Source organism: Ursus arctos, chromosome Y (assembly GCF_023065955.2).
Source record: "Ursus arctos isolate Adak ecotype North America chromosome Y, UrsArc2.0, whole genome shotgun sequence".
Lineage (NCBI taxonomy): Eukaryota > Metazoa > Chordata > Mammalia > Carnivora > Ursidae > Ursus > Ursus arctos.
The window spans coordinates 30847826-30869095 of NC_079874.1; the positions used below are offsets into that span (position 1 = coordinate 30847826).

At 62.0% G+C, this 21270-nt stretch overlaps 2 protein-coding genes across 4 annotated transcripts in view; one reads left to right on the forward strand and one right to left on the reverse strand.

The window, feature by feature from the left end:
* The window catches only part of LOC130541819 (serine/threonine-protein phosphatase 2A regulatory subunit B'' subunit beta), a 49747-nt gene extending 46242 nt beyond the window's left edge, over positions 1–3505 (forward strand). For all 3 annotated transcript variants that reach the window (XM_057315922.1, XM_057315930.1, XM_057315927.1), the window contains exon 13: positions 2705–3505. In XM_057315922.1, coding sequence (XP_057171905.1) covers positions 2705–2855 — 151 coding nt within the window. In that variant the 3' untranslated portion in view covers positions 2856–3505. The remainder of the gene's footprint in view (positions 1–2704) is intronic.
* LOC130544383 (cohesin subunit SA-2-like) overlaps positions 3405–21270 on the reverse strand; it is a 32874-nt gene continuing 15008 nt past the window's right edge. The window contains exons 8-24 of the mRNA XM_057315920.1: positions 20544–20647; positions 19388–19480; positions 19171–19221; positions 18046–18252; positions 16912–16988; positions 16428–16515; positions 15356–15436; positions 14554–14646; positions 13250–13412; positions 12542–12690; positions 10652–10753; positions 7389–7540; positions 6916–7053; positions 6402–6580; positions 6226–6331; positions 5431–5521; positions 3405–4645 (exon numbers count right to left, since the gene is read on the reverse strand). Coding sequence (XP_057171903.1) covers positions 4631–4645; positions 5431–5521; positions 6226–6331; positions 6402–6580; positions 6916–7053; positions 7389–7540; positions 10652–10753; positions 12542–12690; positions 13250–13412; positions 14554–14646; positions 15356–15436; positions 16428–16515; positions 16912–16988; positions 18046–18252; positions 19171–19221; positions 19388–19480; positions 20544–20647 — 1889 coding nt within the window. The 3' untranslated portion in view covers positions 3405–4630. The remainder of the gene's footprint in view (positions 4646–5430; positions 5522–6225; positions 6332–6401; positions 6581–6915; positions 7054–7388; positions 7541–10651; positions 10754–12541; positions 12691–13249; positions 13413–14553; positions 14647–15355; positions 15437–16427; positions 16516–16911; positions 16989–18045; positions 18253–19170; positions 19222–19387; positions 19481–20543; positions 20648–21270) is intronic.

A 21270-nucleotide genomic window follows, 5' to 3' on the forward strand; every position in this document is an offset into this window, starting at 1 on the left:
GGGTTGGGGTCCTGGAGGGCCTGGCTCAGGGGCAAGGACCTGACAGAGTTACTGCGGCTGGGAATCTTGTTCTCCTTTGGTATCTGCTCATGAGGCCAATGTGGGGAGACAGGCCTTGAGGCCCATTTGCCACCAATGCTCCTCTCCCCTGTGGCTGACCGCGTGCAGGACTGGGGGGGTGTCCCGCTCCCAGGCCTGTGGCCAGTCTCAGCCCCATTCCACCCTCTGGGGCCTGGGCCTTCGGGAGTGTAAACAGGCCTGTGTTCAAGAGTGGGGGGCTCAGGTGTCCAGTGTCCACACACACACCTGATGGGCTTGGGTCACACGTGTGTTCCCCGTTCCCATCAGATCCCTTCCCCCACCGCCTCCGGCATCCCTCGGGCCACCCGGCACCCGGTCGGGGTCACACAGGGTCAGGCATGTTTCCACATGTGGTTTGCAGGGCAGGCATGGAGCCCATGGTAGGGAGTCCCCCCTCTACCCTTAGGCACGGGGCATCCATACAGGCGCTCTTGGTTTGGTGGCCACAGGGCTGCCTGCTCGGGGGTCCTGACCCCACCCCCAAGAGGGTTTCAAAACCGGCAGGGGGCACTTCGTGCATCCCCAGCCCCTCTGCACTCAGGGTCTTGGCAGATGCTGGCTGGTCTTCAGCCGGCATTTGTGGTTTTGCTGGACAGCACGGAAGTGGAACCTTGCCGTCCCTTCAGACGTGTCGGCGAGCTGTGCCTGTCGGTGGGCACATCGGGGACTCCACGTCCCAGCTGAGCAGGGTTCTGTGCTCTAGGTGACCACGCACCAGGCCACGGACGTTCGGCGGCTTCCCCTCTGGTCTGGGCAGAGTGAATAGCGCTGCTGTGAACTATTTCCACGCTGGCCTGTGTGAACGTGGGTTCTCACTGCTCGGGGCTCAGTGCCTGAGGCTGTGTGTCACATGGGGACACCTGTTTACCTTCACCAGAACCCGCACAGCCACGTCCCACACGGCCGCCCTGTCTGCGTCGGCAGCAGGTGACAATCTACCTGCTCCATGTTCTTGCCCACGTGGTCCGCTTGGGGTTGTTTACGTTTCAGCCTGTCTCAGGCACGCCACTGGGCGTGTCCCATCCTGGCTGTGAGCGCTGCCGTCCTCGCCGGGCCTCCGTGGACCCCCAGGGGATGTGCCTTGTCTTTGCGGGTTCTCCACGTTGGATCGTCCGCTTTCTCACTGAGGCGTTAGGGTTCTTTATAGCTCGTCCATACGAGTTCTCTGTGGGTCTGTGGTTTGTTGACTTGTCTCCGAACTTGTGGCCGCTGTTTTTATCGGAACGCTGTGTGTGAAGCGCCACGTATCCGTCCGTTGCCATCCAGGCTGTGCTTTCATTGCCCCGTGTCAGACTCTGCTGCCTCGTCCAGACCCACAGAGAGCTTGTCTGCACATCCCAGGGCCTCACATTCCACATCCGGGTCTGCGGTCCGTCCTGACTTCCCGTGGGGCGTGAGGTGAGGGTCCAGCTTCCTCCCCGGCTTCTGCAGCACCGTCTAGGGCAGAGCCATACGAGGGGCTGGGCGTGTTTGTTCACGATGACGTGATGTGCGTGTCAGGTCTCCTGGATGTGGTCCGTGGCACTGGTGCAGGTGTCTGTCCATGCACCACCGCAGCGTGCGCGTGCAGTCACGGCCTGAGGGCGAGCCCTCCGCCTTCGCTGTCCTTCACAAGTGTCCCGGCCACATGTTCCTTTGCGTTTCCGCAGGAGTCGTGGAATCTGCCTGTGGCTTTCCTGAAGAGGCCTGTGGGCCTGGTGCTGGGTCTGTGGGGGGGACATTATGGCAAATCTAAGGGTAAGCTTGTCTGTTCCTACAAAACAGTAGGCGGGAGATTCAGTTATTCACTTTCCGAAATCTCGTCTGGTGTGGACACGGTTGGCACCTCGAGGGTGCGAGTTTCGTAATCCACAAGCGTGTGTGTCTGCGTAGTCAGGTCTTGGAGCGTTCCGCTAGGATTTTGTGGTGTTCAGCACCTGGATCTTCCTGTCCTTTGTCACATAAGTGCTTCCTGACGTTCAGTCACGGGAACAGGGTTTAAACTCGCAAGTTGTGGTGGTTTGTGGGTCGCGCAGAGCAGTACGGTTCACAGATCTGCAGCTGGCACTTGCGTTAGACGTATCGGTTCTCTGGGACTTTGTGCGCGGACAGTCACAGTGCCACCCGCCCGCCACAGTTCCTAGAACGTCAGCTACGATGTTGAGTGCCAGTGGGTGCGCGTCCTTGCCTGGGCTCCAGTCCTAAATGCAGAGGGGTCGTCACCGACCATGAGGTGTCACGTCAGCCCAGACCAGACACTGAATTCTGTCAGATGCTCTTGGCGTCGGCGGCCTGTGGATACAGGCATCTCAGCAGGGATCTTCACATCTTGGACCAGCGTTCACACCCCAGAGAAACCCTGCTTGGTCACATTCTCTGATCCCGTTCACAAAGTTGATTTGTGGCCTCTCACCTCGTGGCACCACGTCTCGTGCTGGTGTCCAGGTAACGCCGGCCTCCGCGTGTGGGCACGGCTCCTCCTCCTCCCTTCAGGTGGAAGGAATCCGGCAGTGACACCGCCGGGCCGGGTTTCCACAGGGTGAGTTCACAGCCGACCGGGCGGTGCTGCACGCGCACGCACGCATGTCCCCTGCCCCGGGCTGTGGCAGCCGCACCCACTGAGCTCACCAGCCCCTCCTTGCAGGTACGAAGCCGAGCTCAGCCCTGTGGACCAGAAGCTGAGCTCCCTGAGGTCTCCGCTGGCCCAGAGGCCCTTCTTCGAGGCACCGTCCACCCTGGGCACCGTCGACCTCTATGAGTACGCGTGTGAGGACGACGACCTACAGCCTTCGTGACCTGTGCTCAGGTCTGGATGCAAAGCCGCTTTTGTGTAAAGAACAGAACTGTTTGATCCTTGAGCTGTCTTTTATAGAAAATGAAGTGATTTGTATGAGATGATAAATTTTTATTTATTCAACACGGAAGCCGGTCAGATGGTCATTGAGCATGTGTCCCCGCCTGCCCGGGAGGGGCTGACGTCCGTCCAGGAGCCCTTGGCAGGGCCCGGCAGGGAGAGGAGACCCACTGGCCCCGCTGTCTAGCTCCTGAGTGCAGGCGTCTGGAGACTTACCGGCATGGCCGACAGTCCGCTCACAGGGGAGCACGTTCTGCTCCAAAGGATCGGCCTCGGGGCGGGAGCCGCGCACTGACTTCCGGGTGTCGGATGGTCCTGTGTTGTTCTCGCGTCGTCGGTCAGGAACATTCCAGGGGCCCGGCGCCACAATGGCCCCGGGACCTTCCGTCCACAGGAGCGTCTCCAGGCGCTGCCCCAGCCGCAGCCCTGCACGCAGGGTATGGGAGGGAGCGTCCCCTCGAGCGTACTTACGTTTTCGTGTAAATGTACAGAACGTGTAAAGTTAACTTTTATTTGGTGTGTATAGTGGTTTAAAAATGTTTTACGAGATCACGTTTGTATTTTCAAATAAAGAATTTAAGGATTTTCTGTGACGGGCTCTGCTGGCCCAGCCCACGGCACAGACACAGCACACAAAGGTCATCAAGGGCACAGACGCCAGGCGGGGACGCTACTGGGGGCAGACGGCAGTGTCACCTCGAGACTCCACGCAGTGCGCACGGGTCGGGGGCGTGGGAAGCCCAGCCGAGGGTCACAGGTCGTGGGGCCTGGAGTGTCCAGCAGGGTGGCTCTCTTGCCGACGCCTTCACCCAGGCCACCCGTGGTCCTGACGCCACGGCCAAGGGCTGTGCTTTCCCATAGCAGCTTCCAGAATCCTGGGGTGGGGGGGGACAGCTAGAGGCACAGGTGTCCCCCGCAGACGGGAAGCCCCCAGGCCCAGGTCTATGCAGGGCTGCACAGGCCTGAGCTCCTGGGCCAGTTCTCGCCTGTGCACAACCGGCGGGAGTCCTCCCCACAGACCGGCCTCGCTCTCCGTGTCCACACGGGGGCGTCCTCCTCCACACAGTGGCCCAGAGAGCGCTGGTTTGGCACCAACACGGGATTTGAGGGGCAGAGTGCCTCGCCCTGCGTAGGTCCGGGGAGGGCAGCCCATGCACGTCCAGCCCTTGCTCCTGCCCCGACTCGGGTGCAGCCAGTTCGCCTGAAGCGTGCAGGGGCTGAGGAGACCGCGGGCAGCAGGCCTGTCCCTGCCCTGCCGCGGGCCCTCAGCCCGGGACACCGGGGAACGCCCAATAGCGGGGCCCTGGACGGGAAAGGAAGAGCTGGCGGCCCACCCAGAGCCGCAGCACGTGGGACGATGCCGGACGAGGGAGCCAGCACCATGCTCTAGGGCGGGGGGCAAAGCTGGTTCTGGAACCTTCTAGCCAAGCACAGCAGTCGCCAGACAGGACGTCGCAGGCGGGTAGGCACCTGGTGGGTAGGTAGGTGGGTGCGTGGGCACCCCAGGGGCCCCAGTCAACGGTCACGTGGCCCTCTGCCCACGTCCGGGGCTGGGATGCACAGGAACAGATGGCAGGGGTCACCATCATCCGCCTGGAGCCCCCGGGGGCCTGGGTCAGCCGCACCTGGACGCCACTGGCTCCCCGAGCCCAGGGACACAAGGCAGCAACCGAGGAGGAGCTCCCGACGCGAGTCCCAGTGGGGCATGTGTCCTCCTCAGTCCGACACCCCCTGGACAGAGAGGACAGCCCTCAGGACCCACAGATGGACACATAGAGAGATGGACGATGGTGCACACCCACACCGTGGCCCAGGTGGTTCCCAGTCAGCACAGGGTGGGAACTGGGGGCGGGGGGCTGCCGACTGGGACCCCCGGCCACCAGGCCCTGGGACCAGCAGACCAGGGCCAGGACACAGAGTGGGTGGGGGGAAGAGGGGGTGCGCGGCCGGGACGCAGAGCAGCCTTCCCGCACTCCTGCCCAGGGCCCCAGGCTGGCACACTGACCCCCCACCCCAGGTATCTGTGGGGGGAGGCGGTGTCCACACAGGGGTGCCTGGCCAGGAGCCTCTGTACCTCCAGGGCCATGCCAGATGCAGGAGGCAGCAGAGATGCTGAGGACCCCAGGACACCCCAAAACCTGGTGTCCTAAGCCAAGCAGGCCAGGGCATGGGGACCACACCCTGCCAGCCTCGGGCCCCTAGCACACCACGTGAGCCCAGAGTGCTCACGCACCTGGGACGGCTCAGGGGCCTGCCCCAACCCCAACCTGGCAGCCTCCCGTGATCGTCCACACAGCACACACCTGGTGAGCTGGCTGACCAGACCCCGTACCGCCCCCCCGACCCCTCTGTGAATGTGCAGATGGACCTGCTCCCACCCCATTGGGCACAGAAGCCACATCAGATGGGACGTCCCACCTCTACACCACCCTGGGATGTGGGGGCCGTAGCAGGAAAGGCAGGCCCAGGTCAGCACCCCCACGCAGCCACCAGCCAGAGGCCCAGCCCGCACCGACCTCGTGGACGGAGATGCCCTCCACATCCACGTCTTCGTTAGAAGAGTTCTCAGAGTCCTCTGATGACAGGAAGTCAACATCAAAGACGTCCCTGCGAGAGACAAAGGGTGGCTGGTTGCCAGGGAGACCGAGGCAGTGCCCCAGCCCATGGCAGGAAGCCCATGGGTGTGCGAGCCCTGCAGGGAACAGGTGTGGACAGCTGTGGGAAAACACAGGACACAGAGAGACGTGGACGAGACACAGCCCCCAGGCAACCAGTGGCTCCTCTTACACTGTCACATCCCATTTTGCACTGTGGGCACACGTGCACAGTTCTGGGCAGTGAGGGGAGACGGGAAGAGCCCCTGGCTACACCCTGGAGCGTTTTCTTACAGGAGAACAGTCTCTACACACGTGCCTGCCCCAGACATAGCTCCGTCCCTGCCTCAGACCCACGCGGGTCCCGTCAGACCAGCCCCATGTCTGCCTCAGACCCATGCGGGACCCCTGTCCCTGTCTCAGACCCACATGGGACCCACATCTCTGCCTCAAACCCACATGGGTCCCCCATCAGACCAGCCCCATCCCTGCCTCAGACCCACGTGGGTCCCCTGTCAGACCAGCCCCATGTCTGCCTCAGACCCACGCGGGATTCCCCATCAGACCAACATCCCTTCACGGCCATCCCAAGGCTCTGTTCTGGAGAAACCCACGAGGCTGACCACAAAACCAGGCAGAAAGAGGCCCGACAGGCTGCCCCATGGAGGGCAGAGCCCATCCCCCCCGCCCCCCTGACCTGGAGGACGACGGCCTCACCTGTTGGACTTCTGACCCTTGGAGGAGTTTCTCGGCTCTCTGTCCCCCATGCTGGAGCTGGCCAGGGTGTCTGGTGTCCAGGTGGAGCACGTCCCCACAGGCAGCTCTGCAGTGCCAGGAGCGGTCAGCCACAGGGCCCCAGGGCCACCCCTCCCGACCCCGGACACCCTCCCCACCTTGGGGCCGCTTGCTGTCTTTGCATATGGCGTCAAACGGGTTGGTGGCGGGCTCCTCCTCCCCCTGGGCCACGTAGTCTGTCCTCATCAGGGACTTGCGGTAGACGAACATGGGGTTCATGTCCCCCTCCCCAAAGACAGGCACGCCCTCGGGGATGGAGTCCTGGAAGTGGGCGAGTCTGCGGGCAAGAGTGGATGTCGCAGGGGGACGTCAGAGGAGACCCCGCCAAGGGCCCCAGGAACCCACCGGGCCCCCCTGTGTCCATTCCCTGCTGGGGGCTAAGGAGCCGGGCTGGAGGGGCACCACCTGGTGGCCGGAGCTCAGTCCTGCAGCCCAGAGCCCAGCAGCCCTGGGTCAGCACAGGGAAGGGAGCCCGACAGGCAGCCCTCAGCAGGGTCGTCCCACCCAATAATCTTCCGGTTTCCGCATCCCCCTCCTCCCCCACCACTGTCTGGGGCTCCCACCCCCACACCCCCAGGAGCCCCCAGGGGTCCCGGGAGCCAGTGCACTCACGCAGCTTGTCGCTCGGCTGGTGGGATCTTGCAGGAGAACTCGGCCAGCACAAGCAGGAAGCTGAGGTTTGGGAAGCGCTGGCGGGCCTCTAGCTCTTCAGGCACCGGGGACTCGGAGAAGGCAAAGGCCAGCCCGCGCCTGGGGATGGGGTGTGGGGACGGGGTGTCAGCTGACACGGAGGGGGTGGGCGTCAGGTTCTGCTCACACGGGAAAGGCAGTGCCACAAGAGGCTCAGGAGTAGGGGAGGGGTGCCAGGTGGGGCTCACCTGGGGGACCGGGGGGTCAGACTGGGGAGCGCGACACCTGGAGGGGCTCACCTGGGGGACAGGGGGTCAGACCGGGGAGCGCGGCGCCTGGAGGGGCTCACCTGGGGGACAGGGGGTCAGAGCAGGGAGCGCGGCTCCAGGGGGGCTCAGACCAGGAGCGGGGTGCAGGCAGGGGCATTGTCAGAGCACCCCCTCCCCAGCACGCACCTGTGGATGAGGTGGGCAGCGTCACGGGCGCGGTCGAAGCCAAGGGTGAGCGCAAAGCGGCGGGCCAGCAGCCGGATGGAGTAGAAGGGGCCACAGATGAACTCAATGGGGTCATAGGCAAGCCCGTACGTGTCCACGTGCTTCTGGAACAGCTGCGGGAGCACAAGGGCCGTGGGGTCAGGGCCGCGAGGGGCAGGCGGGGGCGGCCCCGTGTCCAGGACGGCGGGTGGGGGGGCACGTGCCTGAGTGGGGTCAGGCACCCTGTGTCCCAGCATCTGGGGGTGGCAGGTACTCTGTGTTCTGCAGGAGTGAGCACCACACATCTAGAGTGTGGGAGGACCCTGTGGCCAGAGTCAGGGTCCACGTCTGCACCAAGGAGGGACAGCTGCGGCCTTCCCGCCGCCGTCCGAGTGCAGCGGGCAGGGGGTCAGGGCTGCCCACACGCAACAGGCCCCATAGAGGCTGGAAACCTACAGGTGCGGGACAGGCCTGTGCCCCGCACGTCTCTGCCCAAGACAGCAATGCCACCAGAGGGGGCCGGGCCTCCCCCTACGCCCCTGCGTACTTCCAGGAACCCCGTCCTTCTGGACTGGTGGTCAACATGAGACAAGTGGGCAGCACCCTCGCCCAGGGGACCGAGGTTCAAGAACATCCAGAGAAGGCTCTCCGTCACCTCCCGTCACCCCCAGCAGACATGAATGACAAGCTCCTGGAACACGGCGCCCCTCGCCGATGACCTCTGCAGACGACGGGTACAGGGCCTCCTCCAGAGAGCCACCCCAAGGCCGGGATGCCAGGCGAGCCCGGATCACGGCGGCACAGACCAGGACGCATAGCGGGAGCCGGGGAGCCTGCCAACGCCCCATGGACACCCAGGCCGCCAACGTCACATCTGGTCAGCGACCGCTCCTCTGTGTTGGACTTAACAGAGAACTAGCAAGGGGGACGGTGCTCCTGATTTACAGAGAAAACACACGCAGAACGGGACACGTGGGGTCTGATGTGGCAGGGACGTCCCACCAACGTTCCATGCCTGCTCTGGGGAATCTGTGTCATCTCAGCGTCATACACGCAGACCCGTCCTACGAGGAGGAAGAGGAAAGAGGACGTTCCCAAAGGAGAACAAGAAATGGCAAGAAACAGTCAAACGTAAATGCAGACCTCGGTGTCGGGGTCAGGAATCTGCACGGCCTCAGAAACGGGAAAGAGAAGCCGTATCCCAGGAAAACCGCGGGACACAGACGGTCCACCAAGTGTCCACGGAGAGGCCTGCCCAGTGCGCCCACAGGCAGCAGGAGGACAAGGACCAGGAACCCACACTGGGAGAGGGGACGGCAGACCCGGCCCTTCCTGATACACTCATGGAGCCTCAATTCCCCAGACAGAAACACGAGACCACGGCTAGCACGGCACCCGTGGCACCCACGGCGGCAGTATCGGCTGGGTCGGGAACCGTGACCCCAGCACTGAGGACCGAAGGCGTCCTTGCAAAGAGCGCAAGGCCAGGTGGGAGGGCCCCAGATTTGGAGCACAAAACCAGGAATAGGAAGAGAAGGGACAGACGCCGTTGAGTCCGGAGACCCTGCTGCCACGTAACCCCACACAGCCTCGGCGAGGACTCCCCACACGTGTGTGTAACCCCTCCTGACACTAGGGGCAGACACACGCCCGTGGGAAAGCAGAACAGAGCACGGAACAACCCACGTGTCCGAGTCGTGGGTTCCATGGACCCGGCTACACCAGCTGCCACAGGGATGGAAGAACCAGGGTCAGACACCCGACACGCAGTAACACGGTGTCATGACAGTGACACGGAGAAGACAGACACCCACCCTCAGGGTCAGGGATGGGGGAGGGGCGACCCCCTGAGGGTCACTGGATGGGGGAGGGGGGATGCCCTCCCTGGGGGTCAGTGGACGGGGGTGGGGGAACAATGGGTGTCAGTGATTGGGGGAGGGGGACACCCACCCTGAGGGTCAGTGGACATGGGGGGGAGGGGATGCCCACCCTGGGGGGTCAGTGGATAGGGGAGGGAGGGGATGCCCACCCTGGGGGGTCAGTGGATAGGGGAGGGAGGGGATGCCCACCCTGGGGGGTCAGTGGATAGGGGAGGGAGGGGATGCCCACCCTGGGGGGTCAGTGGACAGGAGAGGGGGGCCGCCCATCCTGGGGGTCAGTGGACATGGGAGGGAGGAGATGCCCACCCTGAGGGGTCAGTAGATAGGGGAGGGAGGGGATGCCCACCCTGAGGGGTCAGTAGATAGGGGAGGGGGACACCTACCCTGAGGGTCAGTGGACAGGGGAGGGAGGGGATGCCCACCCTGGGGCGTCAGTGGACAGGGGAGGGGGGCTGCCCATCCTGGGGGTCAGTCGATGGGGTAGAGGGGACACCCACCCTGAGCGTCAGTGGACAGGGGAGGGGGACACCCCGAGTCACTGTTGGGAGGCCCAGCTCACTGTGCAAGGACACGCATGAAGGCCCCCGGGGGACAGTCCAGCCCAACACTGCAGCATAGTCGCTTCCCGGACCAGATGACGAGTGACACCCCATCCACCTAGGAAGCCCTGGGCACACACCTTGACCTGCCGTGTCTCCCCACAACACACCCGTGACCACGTCCTCCTGTCTCTTCCTGTCCTTGAACAGCAGGGGAACCTGACCCAAAAGTCCCACGACCCTGAGGTGGGGCTGACCACGGAAGCCAGCTGTGGTGGACTGAGTCCCCCAGAGTCCACGCGTGCAAGCGTGGCCCCCAAGGGGGCTGCCGGGAGGTGGGGCCTTGGGAGGTGGTTGGGAGTAGATGAGGTCCGCATGGCGGGGCCCCCACAGCGGGGTGGCATTTTCTTAGGGTGTCCAGAGAGCTTCTTGCGTTCCACCCATGGCCACGTGAGGACACGTCGGAGGGGGGCCGTCTGTGACCCTCGAGGTCTCCCCAGAACCTGACCCCACTGGCACCCTGACCTTGGACCGCAGTCTCCAACACCGGGAGGAATAGGGTCTGACGTGTCAGCCACCCCGTCGGTCCGTGGTCCGTGGCGCGTTGTGACGGCCAGGCTGCCGGCGTGCACGCTCATCCCCAGCGGCAGCTCATGCACCACAGACGAGTGCAGGACTCCGGAGGAGCGGGCAGTGGGGCACAGCGGTGCCGTGCCCAGTGTGTGCCCGAGGCGGCGTGTCCCTCCAGGCCTGGGCGACGTGCAGCGACTCGGTGCCACGGGGGTGGTGGCAGGGTACCGTCGGGCCTTCCAGAACACGCGCTCACCTGCTGCAGGCACAGGAGCAGGGACAGCGCGTTGCGGAGCCTGTCGTTCTGCCTCGTCCTGGTCATGGTCTCCTTGATGATGTCGCCAAAGTGGTGGTAATGCTACGAAACAAAGGAAAGGACCGTCACCACGGTGACCACTGAAGCACAGACTCCTTCCTACGCCCTGTTCCAAAATTACAAACCGAGGGTGGCCACGCGGCTCAGACCCACTGTCTGGATCCCAGGAACTTTGTGGACGTGGATGCCGCTGTGCACTCGAGCCCTATGTCGGGGCCAGGCCCTGGGCCAGTGGGAGACAGTGCGTCCCACACGACCTGGGGAAGCCGGAGTCGTGGGGCGTCATAGTCCAGGGGCCAGCTGCCCCTCAGCACTGGCTGGCCCCCCCAGGAGTGCTCCTTCCATGAGGAGGGGAGGGCCACCTGGGGAACTGCGGGGCGGGAGTGAGGCCTGTCAGAGCCACACCGACCTGCCAGTGCCAGAGCTGAGCCAGCCCGCGGGCGCACAGCCGCAAGAGACGACCAGATGTCCGACAACATGCAGCTGCCGTCACGGCCCCCGGCACATACTTGGCGCACAAGTGCGCGAGACGTAAGTCCCGGGAGAGGATAGCACCACCCCAACACACAGGACTCAGGAGAAAACCCAGGCAAGACTGTCCTTACACCCCAAGCCATAAAGCTCAGGACTGTGTGAGCTTAAAACAGGAAGAAGAGAAACACCATCACAAAAATGTAACTCAGAATTAAAAAGTAATCGAGGGAACGTATATCCCACAAATAACAAAGGGCTAACGTCTTCATCATATTACAAGACACCAAAAGGTCTTGAAATAATGATTTCTGAAAAGAAGTGACAGTGATTGATAGATGTACCTATTCACCCATCCATTTATCTCCCCATCCACTCATCTATCCACCCATCTATCCACCCATTTATCCATCCATCCATCCATCCATCCATCCATCCACCCACCTGTCCATCCATTTATCCATCCATCCACCCATTTATCCATCCACCCACCCACCCACCCATTTATCCATCCATCCATCCATCCATCCATCCATCCATCCCTCCATCCACCTGTCCATCCATTTATCCATCCATCCACCCACCCACCCATCCATTTATCCATCCATCCATCCATCCATCCATCCATCCATCCATCCATCCATCCATTTATCCATCCATCCATCCATCCATTCATCCATCCATCCCTCCATCCACCTGTCCATCCATTTATCCAACCATTTACCTGTCCCTCCATCTGTCCATCCACCCATTTATCAATCCAACCACGTACCCACTCATCCATCCATCTATTCATCTATTTATCTACCCACCCATCTATCCATCCACTCATCCACACCTCCATTTACGCATCCATGCATTCATCAAAACTTCTGGGCTCCTGTCAATACCAGGCACTGATGATAATCACTTGGGATATATCAATGATCAAAGCCAAAAATACCAAGTCCTTGGCCTCACAAAGCTTGCATTCAATCTCAGTAGTAAGGAAAGAATGAAATTAAAACAGCAATGCTTCCCTGAACAAGACCGCATAGTTTTAAAAGACAAAACGTGATGTCCTAAATGAAAATACCCCTAGGAGTTACGTTTGGGAAGAGATATTAGTGACATAAAAATGCTTAAGAGACACTCACAGGGATGCCGCCCACACGCACACAGGTGGGCTCATCCAGGGGAGGTGGTGAAGGAAAAGGCAGAACGGGTTAGCGACAGTGAGTCCGTATGTCTGTGGGTACTTTCCACTCATGTTCTCCGTGCATTTGGAATCTTTTACCCCAATTCTGTGTCTTACACAGGAGAGCAGTGGGCGGGGGAGGGTGAGCTCGGGCCGCGGGGACGGGAGAGCCGGGCAGAGACCTTCAGGTAGAACTGGTAGATGTCGGCAGCCACGCTCATCTCCAGCACGTTGCAGACGATGAGCTTACAGAACACGGCCAGCATGTTTCTCCGGTGGAACAGCTCATACAGCTCGTCCGCATCCTCCTCGTTGTAAACTCTGCTGGCACCTGGGGAGACAGCCCGCTCTCTGCTTTGTCTTCCTGGGGCCCCCTTGCCGTGGGGCGGCCATGGGGCAGGCGGGGGCACGGCACGGGCATGGCAGGGAGTCTGATCCACAGAGGGCTCAGGGGTGCCAGCATCGTCTCGGGGACCGGTGCCGGGACAGCAGGGGGTCAGAACCACCAGCAGACATGCCGACCCCCAGAGGGCAGACCCAGGACCACACGGGAAGCACCGAGGGCCGCGCGGTCCCTGTGTTTCCAGGTCCTGACTACCTGGTCAGGGCTCCCCCGACCCTTCCGTGGCAGCGTGAACGAAGAAGACAGACGCGTGGGAAATGCAGCTCCAGATCCCAGGGAGCCAGATCACCCCACAAGGCCCATCCACCTCCCACCCCAGGCCCCCACCTGCTCTCCTGCCCCTCGGGTGCCCCACCTATGTCCTACCCCCGAGGTCCCCCCAACCTCACCCCCCAGGCCCCCATCTGCCCTCCTGCCTCCGAGCTGCCCCAGGTATCCCCACTCCGAGGTCCCTCCCCCTTCCCCTTCAGGTCCCTGGGAGGCTGACCTGTGGCTCCTGTCTCCTCCAGGAACACGTGCTCCCTGACAAAGGTGAGCAGCTTGCACTGCAGGACGTGATCGGGGACAAAGAACAGCAGCCCCAGGCCCGTGTCCTCCTCAGGGCCCTGGTGGCTCAGGATGAGCAGCAGGTCACAGAGCAGGATGAAGGCCTGAGGAGATGTGAGGAGGTGGGGGGGTGAGAGGGCAGCGACAGGGACAGGTCCCGTCCGCCCCTCTCGCAGCCTCCCAGGGCAGCCCAAGATTGGGCGAGACCCACAGCGCGGGGAGGGGTTCAGCACCCGGCCCCTTGAAAACATCCCCCCTCTGAAGCCCACCTTGCAAGCTATATGCTGGAAACACAACACGGAGACATAGAACATACAGGCGGCAGACAGCCCCAAACATACAAACCAGAAATACCACACATAGCATGAACGGAAATGTCCCCAACATCCGGACAGGAGAGAGGCGTGGGTCAAGGCTGTGACCAAAGCCTCACCGACAGAAAACCACAGACACATACTTGGGACGGGGGTGGGGGCTGGGGGGTCACAGACAGAGGTCCGTGGCTGGAAAAAGAGACACAAGCTCAATCTCCTGAGTAGTCAAGGGTCAAACGGGACCTAGGTTTTATCTAAGATCACGGGAGAGGGCCTATTTAAAATTCACACCCACATGGCAAAGCAGGCAGGTGACCGAGCTCATAAGGCGGCAGGAAGCGGGGTGGCTGGGCCAGGCGTCACGAAGCCTTTAGAACGGCTTCCCCGGAGACAGGAGATCGCCCGGAAGATTTCCAGCACGGAAACCAGCAGAGACACGGTGGTCAGGAGTAACGCCAAGCACGTCCACCACCACGGCACTGGTATCCGATCACAGGAGCGGCTGCCGGGAGGGTGTGGTGGTATGAACGGGGCGTGCACACGGGTTCCCGTAAACCGGGGGCGTGGACGCGGGCTCTGTGCTCCCGTCAGTCGGGGGCGTGCACACGGGTTCCCGTAAGCCGGGGGCGTGGACGCGGGCTCTGTGCTCCCGTCAGTCGGGGGCGTGCACACGGGTTCCCGTAAGCCGGGGGTGTGGACGCGGGCTCCCATAAACCGGGGCCGTGCAGACCAGTTCACGTAACCAAGATGCTCACACGACTGGACATGGTTGGAGGAGAAATGTCACCATGAGACACACAGTGCGATGAGGAAACGGCATCACGTAAAGCACGAACGGCCCGATCTTCCCACGCCCGTGTGTTCTCACACCCCTCCTCTTACTGCTCCAGCCCCGCGAGCGGCCGGTGAGGACAGAGAGCGACACACTCACCTTCTCACTCAGCACCTTGCTCTGGTGGTTCAGGTATACGCGACAGACCAGGCAGAACTTCATCAGCCTCTTCCTCAAGTCCAGGAGCGCCTCCTGCCAGCCAGCAGGCAGGTGCCTCCCGTCAGGTGAGCCCGTGAGCGAGCTCACCAGGTACCTGCCCACCTCAGGTGACCCAGCCAGCAAGTACATCCCAACAGACTAACCTCGCCCTCACGTTCACCCTCCTCCTCCACTTCCCACCCTCCCTCACACCCCTCTCCCCCACGTGTACCCCTTCCCCCGCCTCCCTGCCCATCCCCTCCCCCATCTTCACCTCACATCCCCCATCTCCCTCCCCATCCCCTCCCCCATCTTGACCCCCATGCCCCCTACCCCTCGCCCCTCCCCCACCCCCTCCCCCATCCCTGTATCTCCATTGTCCCCCACACCATTTTCTTTTCCCCACTGGTCTACACTATGACCTGAGGAACTCAGGCCTGCAGATTTCCAGGAAACCATAAATACAGCCCCAAAGTGTGGTTGGCCCCAAACGGCCTGGCCAGCAGCCAAGGATAAGGGTCTCACCCAGCACACAGGAGCAGGTGCTCAGAGATCACCTGAGCCTCACTCTGCACGGTGCGTGGACAGGATGCATGGCCGGGTCGGCCATGGCCCAAGGTCAGCTCCCATGTCAGAGCCCAAAAGGCCAGGAGCCCAGGCCAGACCCTGGGCAATGCAGTCCCTGTCCCACTTCACTTCATCTCCCCTTCCTCACACACTACCACACACCACACACCTGACCTCCTCTGCGCCCCTCACCCACCTGGGGCGGCAGTCGGTCCGTGGCCGCGACAATCTGCCATAGCAGCGCGTAGTAGGTGCACTGCAGCGCGCAGTGGACAACCTGTGGGGCGTGAGGCCTGTCATGGAGACTCCTTACCTAGTACCTGCCCCTCCCCCCTCAGGACCCTCCTCCCCCCTCAGGACCCTCCTCTCCCCTCAGGACCTTTCTTTCCCTTCAGGACCCCACTGCCCTCTCAGGACCCTCTCCCCTCCATCAGAGCCCCCCAGGGCCCTTCCCCCCAGAATCTGCCTCCCCCCAGGACCCTACCTCCCCTCCACTCCCACAACCTTCCTCCCCCAGGATCTGCCCCCCCCCCCCCCTTCTCTCTCCTCAGGACCCTTCCCCTGACCAGGACCCAGGGCCCTCCTCCCCCAAAATCTATCCCCTCTCAGGACCCTACTGCCCCCCTCAAGACTCTTCTCTCCTCAAGACTTCCCCCTCAGGATCCGCCACCCCTCAGGACCCTTCTCTCCCTTCCCCTCAGAACCACTCCCCTGGCCCAGGATTCTTCCCTCCCCTCAGGACCCTCCCCCCATGCTTCCTTCCCCTCATGACCCTCCCCCATGCTTCCCTCCCATCAGGACCCTCCCCCAATGCTTCCCTCCCCTCAGAACCCTTCTCTCCCCTCAGGACCATTCCTCCCCACACACCCAGGATTCTTCTCTCCCCTCAGGACGCCAACCCCCCCAGGACTCTTCCCACCCCACATCTGCTGCCGCCCCCAAGGACCCTTCCCTCCCCTCAGGACCCTCCCCACCATGCTTCCCTCCTCTCAGGACCCTTCTTCCCCTCCCCTCATGACCATTCGCCCCTCCCCCCAGGGTTCTTCTCCCCTCAGGATGCCCACTCCCGCTTCCCCCACAGGACTCTTCCCACCCCAGATCTGCAGCCACCCCCAAGGACTCTTCCCTCCCCTCAAGACCCTCCCCTCCCATGTTTCCCTCCCCTCAGGACCCTCCCCCCATGCTTCCCTCCCCTCAGAACCCTTCTCTCCTCTCAGAACGCCCTCCTCTCCCCAACAAGGACCCACCCCTGCACCCTCCGCCCTCACCTCAGTGGGCAGACTGCCCTGGTGCCTACGGAAGGTCAGCAGGCTGTCCATCTTCTCATACAGGTTCCAGCTGCTCAGGTCGTGGGCACTGACCAGAAACACACACGAGGAGTTTTAGGGCCCAACCCCGCCAGGAGCTCCAACGTCCCCCAGGTGAGCTGTGAACACTGGAGCAGAGGGATCACCTCCTGGAGGACTGAGGGGACACCCACCCCAGATGGCTGAGCTGGGCTCCCTTCAGTATGACATCCAGCACCTGCTTGGTGAGGCAGTCCCAGCTCCTGGGGACGTGGCTCAGGGCCCAGATGGGCAGGAAGGGCCCCACCAGAGCCACCGGGCACACCCACAGAACACCCCCAAAGGTCTGAGCCCTCCCCACCTCACCTGGGACACAGGGACACCTGTCAGAGTAAGGTAGCAGACACACGGCTTGGAGGTTGCGTGTGTGTCCCCCCCAGGGAACAGGCTGCATCGCCCCACTCACCTGTAGAAGGCAGCCAGTCTCCGCAGTGTGGAGCAGATCCGTCCCATCTCACCATGTCCAAGGAACAAGCCTTGTTTCTACACAGTGGAGAGAGAGCAGAAGGGGTGGTGGTGGGACAGCACGTTGCAGGTGGGGCTTCCCCAGAACGCCGGGCCCAGCTTCGAGCAAGGCCTGCGTTCCTCCCTGCTCTGTTCTCCCACTTCCCAGAAAGCAGCTCTTTAAAATCTCAAAAAGGGAAATGGTGCCCCAGGCCGTTCTGTCTGCAGCCCTACAGGAAATGAGGGGGACCAGAGAACACCCCCAAAGACACATAGGCAGCTGACGAAGAGGACAGTTACGATCTGAGATCTGCCATCTCTGTCCACTTGCCTCACATCCCTGTCAAGAACCCACTACAGGGAACATGCTTCTCACTTTACAGCTGAGAGGACAGATGGAGAAGCATGTTGCTGACCGCTAGCACCCCACATTCACGGCAGGCCCTGGGCTGGGGGTTGCAGAAGCAACCTGGAGTCTTGCTTGTGGTAACGAGGGACCTCCCAAGGAAAGTGCGTGAATCAGGGCCAGACGCCTGGCCCACAGGTCACACGGCCCTCAGCCTGTCTGTGTCAATAAAGTTTTATTGGAACACGGCCCAGAGACATGTTGTCTCTGTTGCTCTTGTACTGCCACCCAAGAACAGGATGACCTGCCCAGCCAAAAATGTTTATGACGTGGCTCTTTACAGAGACCATCTGCCTGCCAAGTGTAGACAGACCAGTGCCTCAGTGAGGCTGTTTTCTGGGGGCTTATGGGGTCCCACGGAGAATAATGGAGTACTTTGTTACCCACCCCCACACGTTCCCACTCCCATCGTAGACGCAGCAAGAACAGTCGGGGCTCAAACGGAGAACCCACCCTGTGTCCCCAGAAACCAAGAGCCAGTCCCTCAGGGACACGCCGGCCAGTTCACGGAGCTGACCCCGGACAGGCACGCAGCTTTACAAAACTTCAACAAAATAGAAAGGGTTCAGCCTAAGCATCCTCAATCAGCACATCCTCCCTTCCTCCGTGGATTTCCCCACACCCTTCACACATTCCACACCCATGCCCACACCCCAACATGCTGCCCCCAAACACCCCCACAGCCAGCACCTCATGTTGGATGAACACGTCCAGCAGTGGGGTCAGCGCGTCCACCAGCATGTCCACCAGCCGGCTGCAGGCGGGGGCAGCCTGGAAGTGAGCAGAGCCCCCCTCGTCACAGTAGGTGCCGTAGGTGCGGGCACAGGCCTCCAGCACCGCCACGTCCGAGTGCCGCTGCACCAGGCAGTCAAGCTCCAGCAAGGCCGCATCCAGGTACTGCACGGTGGGGCGGGGGGGGGACAAAGGACTGGTCAGGGGATTGCGGCATGGTGGGGGGAGAGAAGAGGTCAGGGGGGTCATGAGGTCGAAAGAGAAAGTGCTAGGGGAAAGGTCAGGAGATCAGCGAAGAGGTCAGGAGGTCGAGAGGGAACATGATGAGGTCAAGGAAGAAAGGTCAGAGGTCATACGGGGAACTGTCAGGGGTCATACGGTTGAGGGGAGATAAAGGGCCTGGGAGGTGGTCAGGGGTTGGGCAGGGGGACGCCAGGGGATCATAGGGCTCAGGGGAAAGGTCAGGGATGGAGTGGAAGATCACAGTTTGGGAGAAGGCCAGGGGCTAGAAGGAAACGGCCAGCTGGAATGCAGGAAGGGGGACATGGGGCCAAGAGAAAAAGGTCACAAGACTTGTAAGCATAGGGGTTTGGACCCTGCCACAAGAGTGGGTGATGGTTGACCCCTGCAGTATGAACGGGGAGGAGGAAAGCAGCCCCCACACCTGAAACTCCGGGGAGAAGGGATGTGGCTCCCATGCCTGGACCCAGACAAGGGGGGTGTGGACCCTGAGATGGGGGGAGACATGGACCCATAGAAGAGGGGGACATGGGCCCAGAGAAAGAGGGCTGTGGCCCCCACCCCAGGACCCAGAGAAGGGAGTGTGGCCTCAGTAAAGGGGGGTGTGGACCCTGAGTGAGGGACGTGGATCCTGAGAAGGAGGGGTGTGGACCCCAGTGAAGGGGGCGTGGACCCTGAGGAGGGACGTGGACCTCAGCGAGGGGGGCGTGGACCCCAGTGAGAGGGGGCGTGGCAACTGAGGAGTGACGTGGAGCCCAGTGAGGGGGGCGCGGACCCTGAGAAGGCGGGGTGTGGCCCCCACATGTGGAGCTCAGGGAGGAGGAATGGAATCTCATGACATACCGAGCCCAGGCCGTCCATGTCATACACGTCCAGGTTGCAATACTGTGGGATCTGCAGGAGGGGGGTCACCTTCTCTTTGTCCGCTGCAAACTGCCCAGAGAGCAGGCGTGAAGCGGAGCTTCCCCAGCCTCCCCTCGCTTCTGCAGCCTCCTGGTCTGCCCTGGAGCTCCCCCAGCCTCCCTGGGCTCTCAGCCTCCGGCCCTTCCCCACTTGGCACCTTGGACAGCAGCCGGGGCAGCACCTTGACAAAGTGTCGGCTCATGTTGGCATGCTCGCGCCAGCGGCGGGTCCCGTCCACCTCCCTGGCAGCCTGCAGGCAGAGCATGCGTGGCCTGAGCCCACAACAGACCCATGTGAGTCCCATAGTGGCCCTGGGACCTGCTCCCACATGATCAGGTCACACCCAGGCAGAACTGTCCCCAAATCAAGGACAAAGCTCTGTATTGCTACTCTGGCGTTTTGTTTCCAATGAAGTGCTTCCCGTGCACAGAACCCATCAAGAACTGAGTCGTCTCCCCCAGGTTCACACTTTATGGCAGACCCTAATCCAGTAGGATTGGTGTCATAAAAATGAGAGATTAGGGCACAGAGCCAGACACGTGTATAGAGAATATGACAAGCACGTGAGGACAGAGGCAGAGATGGGAGAGACAGGGCCACCAGACCAGGGACACCAGGAGCACCAGAAGCTGGAAGAGGCAGGAAGGATTCTTCCCTGGAGCCTCTGGGAGCAAGGGCAGCCTGGCCCCGCCTGGATCTCAGGGGTCCTGCCCCGCCTGGATCTCAGGGGTCCTGCCCCGCCTGGATCTCAGACTCTGGTCTCCAGAGCTGGGGCAAAATGCATAATTCTTGCAGTCTGAAGTCCCCCGGGGTGTGATCTTTCGTCCCAGCAGCACCACAGGCTCACAAAGAGGCAATTCAAAGGCTGGCCGACAAACTGCCATGTCCGGTGTGAACACGGCACGGCGAGGACTGTGGGGTGCGCTTCCCAGGGAGGCAGACAGCAGACACAGGAACCAGCTGGCAGAGAGCTTGGTAGCCGGCAGGAGGGGTGGGCAGGAGCTGGGAGGCACAGCTAGCAAGACCTACCTGGGTGGCCGGGAGCCCCGCCCGCGGGCCAGTAGCCAAGTGAGCAGCCAGGGTGGCGAGCGCAAGGCCAAGGCGGCAGCAAGCTGATCCCACGGCCACACGGGCAGGGGCGCGGCGAGGCTGAGGCGGGAGCGGGGGCAGGGGGCGCGGCGAGGCTGAGGCGGGAGCGGGCACCCACAGAGTCCCGGCACGCGGGACGGACAGCAGCGCCACAACAGCCACAGCAGGGCGGCCAGCACAGGGGACGAAGCGCATCCAGGCAGGGGGCAGGGGGTGGCACTGACTTTCTTGCCGAGTCGGCGGCCAGCAGGTGGGCGGCCCTCTGCAGCCTGTCTCACGGCGGCCACGAGGATCTCGATGAGCACTCTTTCCTGCTGGCTCGTCAGTGCTGCGGGGAGACGGTGGCTAGGTCAGCCCGCTCGGACTCTCGCCGGGAGACAGAACATTCTGCAGTGTTGCACTGCTCTGAGAGGCCTCGGAGAGCCCAGCATGAGCTCAGGGCACGTGGGGAGCATGGCTGGGCTCCTGGGCGCAAGAGCACCCCAGCACCACTCACGGACTCAGTGACATGCAGATGACGGCAACCAGGGCCAGCCCTCTGCTCAAAGTGCACACACAGTGAGCCACTGTTGCCCATTTACCTCAATGTGAAACTCCGCGCACGCATCCCTGGGCCGGGACAGACACACGCGTGCTCACGACAACTCCTGGCAACATCTGAAACTGCAGACTGGGGCTCACCTGGCATTGTCCCATATCTAGGGACTCGGTTCTAAAACCATCCAGTTGAGGGGACAGTGTGTTCACTGGCTGTTCTATGGTGCCTTTCACCCCTCAAATTCACACCCACCCAGTATCTGAGAATAGGAACTTGAGGAGAAATCGGATCTTTGCAGATGTGATTAAGTGAAGGATGTGAGATGAGCTCATCCTGGATCGGGACAGCCCTAAATCCAATGACAGGTGTTCTTATAAGAAACAGAAAAGGAGAAACACAGGTACAGAGGAGAA